Source organism: Anneissia japonica, unplaced genomic scaffold (genome assembly GCF_011630105.1).
Source record: "Anneissia japonica isolate Jap-2015-1 unplaced genomic scaffold, ASM1163010v1 scaffold1889_len2455224_cov183, whole genome shotgun sequence".
NCBI lineage: Eukaryota > Metazoa > Echinodermata > Crinoidea > Comatulida > Comatulidae > Anneissia > Anneissia japonica.
In genome coordinates this window covers 1,298,093-1,313,762 of record NW_022752980.1, presented here as the reverse complement: position 1 = coordinate 1,313,762, position 15,670 = coordinate 1,298,093, and the positions used below count along the sequence as shown (strand labels likewise).

General features: G+C 35.5%; 3 protein-coding genes across 4 annotated transcripts in view; 1 reads left to right on the top strand and 2 right to left on the bottom strand.

Moving 5' to 3' along the window:
* Positions 1–4,001, bottom strand: part of LOC117122532 — a 33,907-nt gene extending 29,906 nt beyond the window's left edge. For both annotated transcript variants that reach the window (XM_033268125.1, XM_033268124.1), the window contains exon 1: positions 3,138–4,001. The gene's annotated coding sequence lies outside the window, so the exon portion shown is untranslated. The remainder of the gene's footprint in view (positions 1–3,137) is intronic.
* On the top strand, positions 3,059–3,523 carry LOC117122515 (bcl-2-related protein A1-like). The gene has a single exon (XM_033268102.1). The coding sequence runs from the start codon at positions 3,059–3,061 to the stop codon at positions 3,521–3,523; it is 465 nt and encodes a 154-aa protein (XP_033123993.1).
* Positions 4,002–9,347: 5,346 nt separating the features above from the next.
* LOC117122533 (G kinase-anchoring protein 1-like) overlaps positions 9,348–15,670 on the bottom strand; it is a 13,128-nt gene continuing 6,805 nt past the window's right edge. The window contains exons 7-9 of the mRNA XM_033268127.1: positions 13,452–13,515; positions 11,308–11,378; positions 9,348–10,376 (exon numbers count right to left, since the gene is read on the bottom strand). Coding sequence (XP_033124018.1) covers positions 10,284–10,376; positions 11,308–11,378; positions 13,452–13,515 — 228 coding nt within the window. The 3' untranslated portion in view covers positions 9,348–10,283. The remainder of the gene's footprint in view (positions 10,377–11,307; positions 11,379–13,451; positions 13,516–15,670) is intronic.

Genomic DNA, 15,670 nt, shown 5'->3' with positions numbered 1-15,670 from the left:
GTGCATTATTGAAGAGGAAACACGCAGAGGAAGAAAAAAAAAGATGATAGTACAAAATTCGGACAACCAGTACCATTGATTTGAAGATACTTATGTGGATTGATAAAAAAAAAATTACTTTAAAACTTGATTAGAATTGTGCTGGTAAATGGAGAATATTTAAGCTCTGCTTGGCAATGTGAAAATCATTCACTTTTACAAAATCAACGAATTCAAATTACGTTAGTTTTAATCCCAGAAACTTTATTCAACTTCAACTATGGCTTGTTAAAACAAGAAACCAATCATCGTAATTAGCAGCAGCAGCGATGACGAGAGAAACGATGAACCATACTATCAGGTAAAAGCAGGATGAAGAAATTCAGTACCGTACGGAACAACGGCGGCGGAAGCGGGGGTGGGGCAGGGGACATTGGCCCACCCACTTTCTCTACTGGGGGGAGGGGCCTGCCCCCCCCCCCACTTTTGTGACTGTTACCAGCACCAGTGACAAACATTCTACGAACGCTGCAATGTCATTATTATTATTATTATTATTATCATTATTATTATTATTATTATTATTATCATCATTACTATTATTATTGTTATTTCGTGCTACACCTTGTTTATTTGCGCCTTTTAAATTTACCTATTATTATTATTATTATTATAAAATATAGATTTTTTTTTTTTTTCATTTTCTAAAGAATATTACAAGTTCTCTTTTTGAGTTGAGCAACCAAATGTTGATTGACGTCTGTACACGTGCGTCTGTAAAGTTTCCTTGAAACCCACCCTCTAGCATGCAGAAAAATCGCCTGCATTCGTGAATTCTGTATTTAGGCATATGAGGGAGGTAGGCATTCTTAATGGAGCGACGTTCTAGTTCTCTTCATGCTAACCACGAAGATGCATAGTAAGTGTAACTGATTGGCTTACAGTAAACCATCAAGCTAGCGTAATATAACCACATTTAAACTCTAATTTAACGAAAACAATAAGATACTTATTAGGCCACTTTTTTAAATAAAGTTGTCTGAAGGTTAACTACAGAATTTACCACTGTAGTTAATGTGTTACAGGTTGTAAAAACTGTATTGAGTAAAAAAAATTTCGATTGACATTAGGAATTAATCATTTGTGAAACAAAATGGTAGGCTATGTCAAGTGTTCTATTGAATAGTGGCAGATTCAAGGGGAAACCCTATCAGCACGGGACCCCGTCCCATTTTTTTTTCAAAATTATTTTTTTTAAATGGAGAAAACAAACAAAATTGTATTCAACATTTAATCTGAGAGTGCCATTTCCGGCCATCTAGAGGTGCCAATTCATATTTTTCTTACATCAGCCCCAATAGATGTGGGGGTAAGAATTTATAAAATTCACCAAACTTCGTAATATCCGTAGCTTCCAGGGGGCGGGGCCCTTGGCGGCCCCCTGGCCCTCAGCCTAGATGCTCGCTTTGCTCGCATACTCGACCTTATGAAATGCCCACCCCCCCTTTTAAAAACGTTCCGCCGCCGTTGGTACGGAACATATCCAATTGGCCATCCCGAAATAATCGCAAACAATATGTCAACAGACATCAATGATTATTTCGGTTTAATAAAGTGTGCTATTGAAGCACCAAAACAGATCCATCCTGTCTTACCTTATCGTACAAACGGTAAATCAACGTTTCCTTTGCGTAAAACATGCGTGGAAACGCAGCAGCAAACATCGAGTAACCACACAAAAGCCGAGAGATCGTTTACAGGTACTTAGGTTACGACTGAAGTGTCAAAAGCCGTGGAAGTTGGGTACATAATAGAAAACACTGACACTTCAGTCGTAACCCACCTGTAAACAATCTCTCGGCTTTTGTGTGGTTATTTTTTATTATAGTCCTAATTATTTTACGAATATTTAAATTTTCATCATTATAATTTTTATTACTACCATTATTTTAAATATATTATTTAAACATTACCTATATATATAACTATTATTAAAACATAACCCCCCCCCTCCCCACCCACTTTAAACAAAGATTAAACAAACGTCACTTAGACATCACGTACCCGTACATATCACGGTTTTTCATTACTCATCAGCCCTTATCTCAATAGACACGTCGCTCATTGTTTAATCTCACTAAGACGTCATGTACCCGTACTTGTCTGGGTACGTCTCTCATTGGCTAATTTCACTCATGACGTCATGTGCCCGCATATCTATCGGCTTTCCGTTACTATTATTATTAATATTAATTTTCAATATTGTTATTATTTACATACCCGCATTATGCAAATTAATTATTATTATTATTATTATTACGATAGTTTGATAATCAGCTCCGGTATTAATATATTTTAGAAATTATTAAATGAATTATTAACCCCTAATCTACTTCTCAACGCACACAGTTTAATATTTATTTCTAGTCATCTGTTTATTTCATTATACTGTACCACCTTGGCCCTCAACACGTTACCACCACATTCATTATGACCCCAATGAGCGTCAGCTGCCCCCTTAATAAATGTATATATTGTTTCATTTTATTTTAATTTTTTTTTTTCGTTTTTTTTTTTTTGCATTATAAGTAGTAAGATTTAGAATATAGTCCAACAAAAGAAAAAATTTGCATATGAAAAGAATTCTATTGTTCTCTTCCCCCCTAATCCCCTCAATTCTTTTGTTTAGGACTCTCCTCATCGATATTTAGAACAATGGAATTGACCTTGTGACCTTAACTTCCCGTCAATGACCTATTGTTTTCTTTTACCGGACCTTGAAATATGAATTATTAATTTATGACGTAATGGTAAAACTGGATACGGTGTTTTTCAATTCATGTATCATATTTTTATTATGTCTATTGACGGGATGTCTTTATTCATCTTTATAGCCGTTTATCGTATAGAAAATATGAATAATAAATTTATGACGTCATTTCGGACATGTCCGAATTTGTTTGTGTTACTACGTCACAGTCGATACGTCACCCTTTTTAGACCTGTCTGTACTTGTCTATTTAGGGGGCATATAATTCATTGAGTAGAAAAAGTTTAAGTTTTCTTATCTCCATTCAACATGGTTGTCAGACAAGCAAAAAAATTAAGCGATGCTTACATCGAATATAAAGTAAATGGTAAAATTACGTGGGACTCACCGTTGCTGTTTGTTGTTATTCGTATAACAGACCAAATAGAAAAAGAATATATTCCTGAATTGTCAACGTTTAGCAGTTTCTGTCCCGATCAGCTTATCACACGCTTGAAAGAAAAGTTTGCCGGAGAAGAAATTAACTGGAGTCGCATCATGATTCTGTATCTTTTTTGCGCTTTAATAGCGAAGGGAAAGAGCGAGAACGAAATTTTTCAACTCAAGAAATATACCGGTGAATTCGCTATTGAAAGGTTTGGTGATTGGATCTCTGAGAACGGTGGCTGGGAAAGTTTTGTGTTTTTTAACGCCGATGTTTTTCCAGTAGAGGAATCAACCACTGAAATCATAAAGTATGATTGTTCTTGTTTTTGCTCTTACCGGAATGTGTGACAAATGCATTTACCGACGTTGCTACCCGGGTTGTTTCAACTGTCTTACATAGGAATAGAAAAGAACTGAATTTTCACTACTAAATATACTACCAACTTACTGATGCACTGTCTTCTCGCCTTGAGATCCATCTAACAATTAAATTCCGTCTTCAGTCAATATTTAATTATCTTCCTTAGGCGCGCTTCTTATTGTTGGAACGTTCTTAATTCTTTGTTACGCCTCCCCTTTGTTTAAAACAATGGCTTATCTTCTATTTGGTCACAGTTAATTCTAAGCTAGCAGCCTATCACATCCCAATAAATGTAAATTCGGGGAAAGAACCTACAGGGAACGAAAATTGGGATGAAGAATATAGGCCTAGACCTATTCAGATTCCAGTTTTAGAGGTTTCTGAAATCTCTAACCGGATAATGTAAGTTAATTTTTTTTTCTTTTTATTTATTTTTTTTTTTATTTAATTTTTTTTTAGTTTGGTTGTTTTTGATTGGTTATCTTGTACGATTTTCCTTACTTTTTCTTAATGATGATGTTTTTTTATTTTTTTATATTATTATAATTCTTTGGTCTCCCTTCACTCGATGTCGTGTCTGGACTTGTTGCTGGGGGTATGACGTCATAGATTCCTGCTTTTGTTACTTGTTCAACCTTCAACTATTAATCGATGCTGGGAAGGCACCCCGATTCGTCTGCAAAGCAACCAGCAAAGTTGAGCACCCCATACTTTCCAAATAATTTTTCGCCCCCATTTCGGGCGTGGTGGATAAAAACATTCCTGTTATTTGCCTCATAAACTATCCACTCTAAGGCTTTGCGGGAGTGCACATAATGTTTTGGTGTAGTATCGAAAATAGCAATCGTTTCTGGATGGAGAAAATTGCTACGAAAAACGAAATTGCAGGCCGATGCAATGGTTTTAATTCCATGATCGAATGGATCTATACCAGTTACATTTGATATGGAGGTGGACGGACCAGGCTCGTTTTCATTAACTTTCTTCTGAGTGGCATTCATGAAAAGAAATCTAAATGATAAGCAACTACGTTTTAAAATGTTAACGTCGCTTTGGCAATAACCCAAAATTTCTGTTAAACAGACCTTACACAGGAACTTTGTGCAGTCGTGGTCTTTATGTTTTCTCCTATGACAGTCAGTACATACTTTTACGGACTCACACACACTGATAGAAAAACCTTGTTTGTTTTTAGGTTTAAGTTTATGGTTTTGAAAACATTGTGGGTTTTTTAAATTTCGATTACAATCTGTGCAGTTAAGAGAAATTTCTTTCGAAACGATAAGGGAACAACCTGAACTGTGACAAAGTGAGCAAGTATACTTACATGAGTGTTTATCTCTATTGTCATAACATGATAGGCAATCTTCACAGAAATTACAATTATTAAAAAAAGCTTTAATGGAAGTAACGAGATTAAAGTGATTTTCGTGTAGTAAAAGATATATTCTTTTATCTTTAGGTGGGCCTTGGAAAATGAACGGTTTCATCACGTCGTTCGTAAACACGACAATTTGGTATTCGGGAAGGGCAATTTGAAAAAGGTTAATTTCGGCAACGCCACAAGGGCCTATTGGTACATTAGATGATTCGTGGAGTTGTCGGGCTAGATCGTCCTGCAAACAACGACCCCTCCTTATATTATCCCATTTAGTTTTATTATCAAGTTTGTCTTCATGCCATGACACTCATGTAACTATAGATCTCGCACAGCACATGTTATCGTCAACGTTTTTTATGTTGATTACGCATCTCTTTTGTATAAGCGCGTCAGCGAAAAGAATAGGTTTTTCCCCCCACCAATGGGCATTCGAACATGTAGGACATTAAGAATGAGTTGATCATTAACTAAAATATCCAAATGGGATTGAAGTACACTTTCCCACAATCTTTGAAAGACAGTTCGAAATTCACTCAGAATTAAAACTAAATTAAAAAAAAGAAAAAAAAAAGAAAATGGAGTTAATGTCGTCTTACAGAATTAGGAAAAACCTTGTACTCTGCTTACGACCGATTAAAGGAAGCGATCAAGAAAACTATTCATTAGGTCTACCATTCAAGACATAATCTTTTCATAACAAACACAATAAGATTAGAGAAAAACAAAAGTTTACCTAAAGAAAAGTAAAATCCTACTACAAAGGAAAGCAATAAAGGAGGCAGCTATAGTAAGAAAACAAAGATTACGTTTCCAACTCCCATCGATTTCACTTTCTTCTTAATCTATAGGTCCGTACAATTCTTCCTATAAGAGAAGCCACAAAAAAAGATTAGAAGTCTAGGATTAAAATAAGGTAATTAGTTTGTACTGGAAAAATAAAAATTAGAACAACACTTACCCAACCTCCTTGGTTTTTTATCCAATCAGAACACCTTTCAACAACAAATTGACCAATAGAATTCTTGAGCGCTAAAACCTGTTTCTCGCTTTTTCCCTTCGCTATTAACCCACTCAATAGATACACTATCATTATACGGCCCCAGTTGATTTTCATCAGCAAACATCCCCTTAAAACTGGAGAGAAGTTGTTCAGGGCTCAAATTGCTAAATCCAGAAAATTCAGAACTATATTCATTTTCGATCTGCTCAGTAATACGAATAACCACTAAAAGCAACGGTTAGTCCCACGTAATTTTACCATTTACGGTACTTTATATTCGATGTAAGCATCGCATAACATTAAGGCCTGTTGGACATCCATGTTTAAGGAAGCTAAAGACACTAATGTAATCTATCTATTCTCAATGAGTTATATACCCCCTAAATAGACAAGTACAGACATGTCTAAAAAGGGTGACGTATCGACTGTGACATGGTAATACAAACAAGTTCGGACATGTCCGAAATGACGTCATAAATTTATTATTCATATTTTCTATAGGATTAACGGCTATAAAGAGGAATAAAGACATCCCGTCAATAGACATAATAAAAATATAATACATGAATTGAAAAACACCGTATCCAGTAACACCACTACGTCATAAATTACTTATTCATATTTCAAGGTCCGGTAAAAGAAAACAATAGGTCTTCGACCGGAAGTTAAGGTCACAAGGTCAATTCCATTGTTCTAAATATCGATGAGGAGTGCCCTAAACAAAAGAATTGAGGGGATTAGGGGGAAGAGAACAATAGAATTCTTTTCATATGCAAATTTTTTCTTTTGTTGGACTATATTCTAAATCTTACTACTCTTAATGCAAAAAAAAAAAAACGAAAAAAAAAAATTAAAATAAAATGAAACAATATATACATTTATTAAGGGGGCAGCTGACGCTCATTGGGGTCATAATGAATGTGGTGGTAACGTGTTGAGGGCCAAGGTGGTACAGTATAATGAAATAAACAGATGACTAGAAATAAATATTAAACTGTGTGCGTTGAGAAGTAGATTAGGGGTTAATAATTCATTTAATAATTTCTAAAATATATTAATACCGGAGCTGATTATCAAACTATCGTAAATGCTCGAATACTATAAGTGCCGCTTTCGAATAACCCTTTAATCCGGCCGCCCTGGATAAGCTTACTGAACTACGGGAATACGTGAGATAAGTAACATGCGATGGTAACGTGATGGAAAACGCTACGCCAATATTGTTTATGACGTCGCTCTCCAAAAATGTTATAAGCGCCGCATTTACGGCCGATACAGGTGTATTTCAAACAGCAAACATATATATATATATATATAAATTTCCTCGGGGGAGGACCTCGACCCTCCTTTCTTTTTGGGGTTCATCGATTCATGGAAAAATGGAACTACTATTTTTTTTTCTGTGTAGGCCTATACGGGTACACACATAATATGCCTATTTACTGTAATAAGAATGAGAACAATTTACCTGACCATTTACAAAAGGGGGAAACCTTGAATTTTGAAAAACGTAGGTCATTAAAAGACACTTCAGAAGTCGGGAAAACTCACTTGTCTCCATCTAGGAATAAAAGTTGTCCTGGGGTGGACCCCCGACCCCCGTTCCATTTGGGGTTTATCAATTCATGGGAAAAAATACGTATGCAACGATTCAATTTTTTTTGGTACTTTATACACACATAATAGGCCTACAATTATTTACTGTAATAATAATGAGAAACTTTACTTGACCGTTTTCAAGAGGGGAACCTTTAAATTCGAAGAATTTACGAGTCATTAAATGAAACCTCAAAAGTCAGGAAAGCTCATTTCCTGCCACCTAGGGATCAAAATTTTCCCGGGGGAGGACCCCCAGATCCCCTTTAATCTTTGCGGATCGATTCGTGGGGAAAAAAGAATATGAATCTTGAAGAAGTTAGAAGTCATTAAAAGACACCTCAGAAAGTCGAGAAAGATCATTTCCCGCCATATAGGAAACACAAATTTTCCGGAATCCGAACTCCCTTTTCTTTTTGGGGTTTTTGTGAAAAAATGAGACACCCCCCACCCCCACTAAATGTGAACCCAGATCCGCCTCTGGACTACTGTACTATAGCAAAGAGTATAGAACTGCAATTCTATACTCTTTTGACTGTACAGTACAGTAATAATAACGTAATTTGAATGATGAATCCTCGTCCAATATTTTATAGATTCGTGCTAGTGTAAAATTTTTTTTTAAACGATATTTAAACTACAAAGATGCCAACAATGGTAAGACACCTAAAAGACTGGTGCTACAATATATTTCTTCCAGGTCTGTGCACGGTAAATCTGGATGGTAAATCGTCACAAACTTTTGGTCATTACTCAAATATAATAGGATACATGATGATGAAAAAAGGTCTTTGGCGGGAATTAAACCCAGCAATCTCTCACCAGGGGTCCCACGTCACCTGGAAATCGCTGGAGTGTCCCCGAAATTGGGACGACCTCAGATACTACTGCAAGCAAGCAAGAATTTCCTGGAAAATAACGGATCTCCTGCAAATTAGTAATACAGTATTTGACTTGACTTGTGGCCGAGTTGACTTGTGGCCGAGTTAACTTGTGGCCGAGTTGACTGTGGCCGAGTTGACTTGTGGCCGAGTTGGATCGAATTAGTTTTTACTACTTCAATATCAATTGTCTCACACAGGGGCGGAACCAGAATTTTTCAAATGGGTGGGGTGCATACAGCATTTTCATAATACATAAGTGTAGTGCTTATTTCAATACTTTGATAAGCATGGGAATTTTAAAATTATTAGAAAAAAGGGTGCCTCGTGCCTCTACTGGATCCGCATCTGTCACGAAAGTAAGTGCCGATGGGTAGCAACATGCACAGCAAAATATAATTCTAATCTGTTAAGAAAGCTGATTTAATCAAATTTCTTCTAACTTGGGACGCCTGCCTCGCTATATTGGCAAGTACCATACCGTTAGACCACAGAGGCCCGCAGGATATTAGGGAGCTTTCGATTGTACGACGACAGTAGGACGTAGAACATAATGATGTCACTAAAAGTCGTCTGCGCATGCGAGAATGTTAAGGTCACCTCGTCAGGTAGATTCTGGAACGCAATTTGGCCAAATCTAGGTATGCAGATAACGTAGGACGCCAGGTAGGACGGTCACGCATGAGTGATTCTGTTCTAGTGTTGCATCGCCGCACAAATTGCAAGTTCCCTAGTATTATGGATCTAAGACCAGTTAGTCTCTGTCATTCAACTCTTTATACAACTTCAGGGTTCACACATAGTAGAACCTTTTATTTTAAGCTACGTAATAGCTAACAGGTAGCAGCTGGTAAATCATAGGAAATCAAATAAAGTTCCTGCAGCTTAGCACTTAGAACAAAATAAGGTACTGTATAATTAAACAAAACTTGTGAAAAAATCCAGAAACATTATTTAAAAACTTTTCTTTTATTTATACTTTTTTAATGGTTTGAAACAAAAAACGGAATTACAGTAGTTACACAAACTTTAACAATTGACTTCTCATCCCACTTTATAACGAGAACATGTCACTCGCCACAAAACATGGCACCAACGTCACTTCATAAAATGTCATGCAGTCTGCTTATAAAACTAAAAACATTTTCAAACTTCACATTTCAAAGACGTTTGAAGTACAGGCACTTAATTACATCTATGTTGATATGAACCAACCGAAAATGAATACTGTAGACAGTAATATGCAGATGTACAAACTTAATTTGATTTTTAGTTTCTTTTATGTCTGTATACAATTTCAAGCAGGTAAATGCTCAAAATGGAAGATATTATTTTTAATAATATAACTCAACAGAAAGCAACAATATAAAATGTATCACGTACAGTACATTCTCAGATATGTTTACAAGATTGCTAAGTTCAACATTTCTTTTATAGTAACCTTAAAAAAATCTGATGTCTATTAACTATTTACTTTTTATTCATTTCCTTCATGTGTTTCCCCAACAAACCATTCAGAGATATTCCTGCCCCTTACTACAACAAGAATTACCTCATGACCGCCATTCTATTAGTAAATTTATGTTTTCTATTTCTATATTATTAAATTTAATTTTTTGCTTTAAAATGTTTTGAGGCCAGTACAATTGAATAATAATATATTGCACTGTGAAATGCAAACAAATGATACAATGATTTGGTCCATACCACAGTGCCTGTACCCCAGTGACCTCTCAAGTCAGTGACCTACACTAAATATAATGTAATTCAACATTTCTTTAATAAAATCACAAAAACAAAATTTTAAAAAATTAGGTTACATATTTCTTTTCAAAACTTTGGCAAGGTTGATCAAGTTGATACATCAGTTTGATTATTCAACAATTTGTTTACTTTTTCTTCTCCAGTAGTTTCTTCATTTCAGATTGTAGCGAACTGACCTTTGACCGTTCTTGCTCTAGAGAGGCATGCAGCTGGCAGACCTAAAATATTAAAAATATGACAACTGAGATACACAGCTGATTTGCCAAAAACTGGTCACATTTTGTACACCATGGTGGGGAATATGATCAGGTATCTACAGAATAGGAGTGCTGATAAGGAGTTAAGCGGCTGCAAATAATTACCTGATGTGGATCGGTTTATCTTGATCAGGGTAAACAACAATAATTCTGGTGTAGGCATACTTAATTAAAAAAAAACAAAAACAAAAAAAAACAAATACATAATAGTATCTGCAGCCGTGAAGCTGAAAAGTAGTACAGTATTCCACAATGTTGCAGCAGCTAATCAGCGCATTTGGCATTTTAGCCACTAATACTCCTAGGTGGAGAGAATCAATGCAGATATAGTGCCTTTCTTGAAGGACACAAGTGAAATGCACAGGGACTGAAACTCTGACCTTGTTATTAGGAAACCAAATGGTTCCCGCTGTGCCAAACCACTTCTACAATGAAGATGTACATCTTTTAGTACAACTAAAAGGTATTTTAAGCAAGGGTTTACAGGAAACCCAACAGTTCTGCCCAACATCGTGAACAAGAGAAAGAACGTTCATGTCAAAACTGGAGCAAAAGTGCATTTCTCCTGTTCGCGAGAGATGGAAGACCTGATAAAATCAGGCATTCTTACAAGATCAGAATTCATCCAGCATGAACCAGACCTCAGTTTCTCCTAATTAATCAATTATATATTTGTTCCACTGTTTGTAGAAATTCAATCTTCATGCAAGTAGGCTTTAAAAATAATTATTTGACTAATAATAAACAGTAATCACTTACTTACTACATATTATCATGCTTGAAATTGTATGATTTAGGCCATTTAAAAAAAGTGCAGTTAATGTGTTTAAATTTATATATTTTTATCATTGAATATGTCAGGCACTTATAACTGGTATTACAGTAAACTCACCTCTTCAGTAAGTTCATCCTTTACAGAATTTAGTTCCTCAACTTGCTTTAGAACATCAGCCTTGTCTTTCACTAAGAAAAAATATTTCACATTTTGATAAAAGAATTTCATAGAGGTGGGCAAAGTGTGGCCTGTGGGTCACATGGGGCCCAAAGACAATTTTGTTTTGGCCTGCAACAACCCTATGTGTGTGACCTGCCCATAATCTTTAGCTAGAAAAAGTATTGTTTTACGGTCGTCACCGATCATCTGTAATAAGTAATATTTATACTGAGCATAACAGGGTATAAGAGCAACTCATGAAGGGTTTTATTTTAATGTCCAAGTTAGGTGCGGCCTTCAGTGCTAAATCAAAACCCCTGTTGTATAGGCTTCTTGTAAAATGACTATGTTACATTCACCATCTAATAATTAGCCAAATTCTTTATTAAACCAATTATACTTCATTTAATGTTCCTATTATGCAGTCAATAAATTGTAAAAATGATAAAGCTAGAAATTCAATTATTTATTAAACTACAAATGTCCATGTTTTCTAGGCCAGCTCATGGGCTTGTTGTTCAAAGCACTACATTGGATGCAGTGATGGCTTAAAAAACTTGCGTCTAAAATAGTCTGATAAGGTATCAGGGTAAGGGCAAATGAGAGGTAAATATTACACAAAACTGATAGTGTTGACAGGTGAACCAGTCAATTCGAGCGCATGCGGATTTGAGTGGAATTTACTTTGAGCAGAAAAAGATCAACTTATGCGAACAACCTGTGTGAGTTATGTACAAATTACGTGAAAATTTCCTATTTTGAGCTAACAATTTGCATTCGGCTGAGGCTCAAGCTTTGCCTGGGAGCCAAAGGAAAAGCCCCGGTGGGTTCCAGGGGAGAAGCCTATAGCCTTATGTATAGAAGTCGTATTTTATTGATTTTTAGGTTAAGAATTTAAAATTAATTAAACATACCTACATTCATAAAAATAATGGATTTATCTTATCATAGTCATTCGTAATTGTTATTCTTTTCACTCGCTTTAAGAAAGGGTCTTCAACTATGGACGAATGCTGAATAGTGGGGAAAATTGATATGATGTCATGTCTGTCATTATTACGGTACTGTTGATAGGCTTGTCACAGTACACCAATGATTGTGCACCTTCTGACACCTCTAGATATATAAAATATATAATTTAAATTAGTATGGTGAATAACAATTACAGTTACTCCCATTTACAAATATAAATTGTAAATTTAGGGACTACAAATACAATTACAACATAATTCTATTACAAATATAATTTGCTTTTTAAAATACAAAACCCCAACTGGAGACAAAAACAGTGAATTCAGAATAAAACGAGCGCAATTCAATAGTTTAAAATATACGCCTAGTCTTGCTTGTTAGTGGTCATCTGGTAGTCGGATTTGCCAAGACTGTAATTCAAACATGGAATAATTATCAAAAGTGCCAAAACATTTCAGAACTTTACTGCACAGAGCATTTTTGCATTTAAAACAAACGATAGTTCTATTTCACTCAGAAATACAAGAACGGCGATGATAAATTTTCCCTTGTTATAGTTCGCACTAAATGCATCCCCTCGAACTGGCATCCGCTCGAATTGACATACGCTTAAACTGACATACGCTTGAACTGACAATACGCTTGAACTGGCATTCGTTCGAATTGACTGGCATTTGTTGACAGAGCTTAAATTCTACCATGGAGGAATTCCTACAATTCTTATATGAGGCTTGCCATCCTAAAACCAATGTACTGTCACTAATTGTTAAACTGAATAATTCAAGAATGTGCCAGTATTGTATACTTTAGTACAGAGAAGCTGTAATACTTTTACTCAACTTTGGTAAAAATAAGTTAATTTCAGTACCCATCATTCTAAAGCTTATAATGTGGAGTCTAAGAATATATAAAAAAGTCAATTTTGATAATACTTGGCCACTGATGCTGGTTTTTGGGTGGCAAGCCTCATACTGTTGGGATTTAGATTAATGCAGCTACATACAGTATTAAGGCCTGTTTATACTTCAACGATATCAAATAGTTCTAGTGTAAAAACTTCTCTTATTTCTTGAATATTCAGGGATTTCTTTAGTTAATTGTTGCATTAATATCAGTGTAAGGGTACTCACTTTCTCCCTGAGCTAAGATGAAGCAGAGCTGTTTGTTTCTCTTCTTAACTTGTGAAAGTTCCTCCTGTAAAAAGTATAGATGGCAGCTGATTAGTGCTACTTAAAATTTAATCACAATATACAAACATAATGCGGAAATGTACGTTGATAAACAGTCAGATGTCCAGAAAAACTTATTACTTTCACATACAATTACCAACCATACAGTGTTGGGGCTACAATCGACCCATATACGTTGTTTGTGTTTACTCCTGTTTGTAAATACGTCACTCCGAATTTAGGATGCCTGCTGTCGTTTGTATGTACTGTATTACCCAGTACTGCACCACGCATGGTTTGTTTATGTGTATGTTTTTCACATGGTACAATACCTTTTTAGAGGGCGGTAGATTTCCTTATTTTCTTTATGTCATACCATCGTGCACAGTGCAGTACTTTACAATAAAGTACATACAAACAACAGCAGGCGTCCTACACTGACTGTGTACTGCGTATCTGTTTTTACGCTCTCAATGAGTGTAGTAGCCTGGGTTCCAGGCCCTAATTTGTGTATACTCACTCTTTATTGCACTTAGTGCGCGCCGTACCTAATTTAATTGGCGCCCCATACTCGATTTCTTTTTTTTTTTTTCGGCCTGGGCAAACGATTCATGCGTACGATTTCCCACATCAAATTCGATGTGGGATATCGTATGCATGACTGATTTTGTAAATCACATGATTGGCTTACTTCATGCATATTAATTAATCTTGGTAAATTTTCAAAATTGAAGATGTGGATGTCTCGACTAGGACAAGCTAACCAGCTCCCTTCTGCCTACCTACTTGAATTAAAACAGTTAGTATATAGTCCTGGCCTGCTGAGAACGACTATGGACTGATAACCGTAGTAGGCTATACTTACAGAACCTTGCTCTCCGCTAGCTGCTACACAGATTTAGGTCTTTATGGTAGAATATTGTTAAAAAGGTGGGCCTCTGTAAGTAAGAACTTAACAATAGGCCAAGCCTCTAGGCTAGGCCTCTGACTCCAGAGGACTATGTGGGCCATCCTCGTGGAAAGTTAAAGTGTTGTTGCATTTGTAATGGTATACTATCTAGTCTAAGCCTAATTGTTTTTGCCATTGCCAAAATTAGTCTTACTAGGGTCTATTCTAAATATTTTAGGCCCATTTTATTAGGCCCGTTTTATTAGGGGGACTATATTTGGCTCCAAAATTATGAACATTTGATAGGTTGAAATTGTTTATTTTGGTCGCCCATTTATCCAAATCCAGATTCTTTTGGCACCCTGGTGCCTGCATTCAGTGTTTTACAAGTCGCTTATTCCATCTCTAAATTAACTTTCTCGTTGGTGGCGCTGTCCAGAATGAGAAAAATAATAAAAAAATAAGAGACTTGTGGCAAGTCTATGAGCGTAGTTGGCTCTCTTGTTCTATTTATACTCTTTGGTAATGGGAGAGGATGCTAACTCTGCCTAGGATGCCATTTGTAAGACTACAAAGGTGTAATGGAGTATCAGCAGCGGTGAAATAAATAAATCTTGATTCTTTCAGAGTAAAATAATGAATATTAATACTGTAATCAAATTTCCTGACAAACAAGAAAAACAAAATAGAAATGGTTATTTATTTATTTACCACATCTATATACAGTAGTGCCACAGGGCTTGAAATTAACTTTTTTTCTTGGTAGCACTGCCAAAATTTTTCTGGCACCACCCAAAAAAATTTGGTAGCACAAGTAATTTTTTTAGTGGCACATATTTTCCCATCCTTTTCGCATCCCCTAAGAAAATAAGTGCTGCGCAATATTTTATTCTTTATATTTCCTAACAAACCCCCACACACCCACACCTACACTGTCCTCATGGATTATTATGCAAGAAAGAAGACATGAAAGAAAAAGAGAAGAGATTTTTAAAAATTGAAAAAAAAAAAACAAGAAAATAATAAATAAGAAATAACAAAAGGAAAGAAAGAAAAAAAAAAAGAAGTAAAATGGTGGAAAGAAAATGACAATGAAAAAACTAAAAGAAAGGTAAGTATCAAAAATGAAATACGAAAAAGGATGAAAAAATATTAAAAAGAAGATAGATATTAAAGGGATAGTAAAGAAAAAAGGTGCAAGGTAAAAAATTCAACCTAACTGGAAGGAAAGGGAAAGTATTTCATGGAAAGTTTCAATTGTTAGGAATATTTCTAAGAAAATTACAAATTT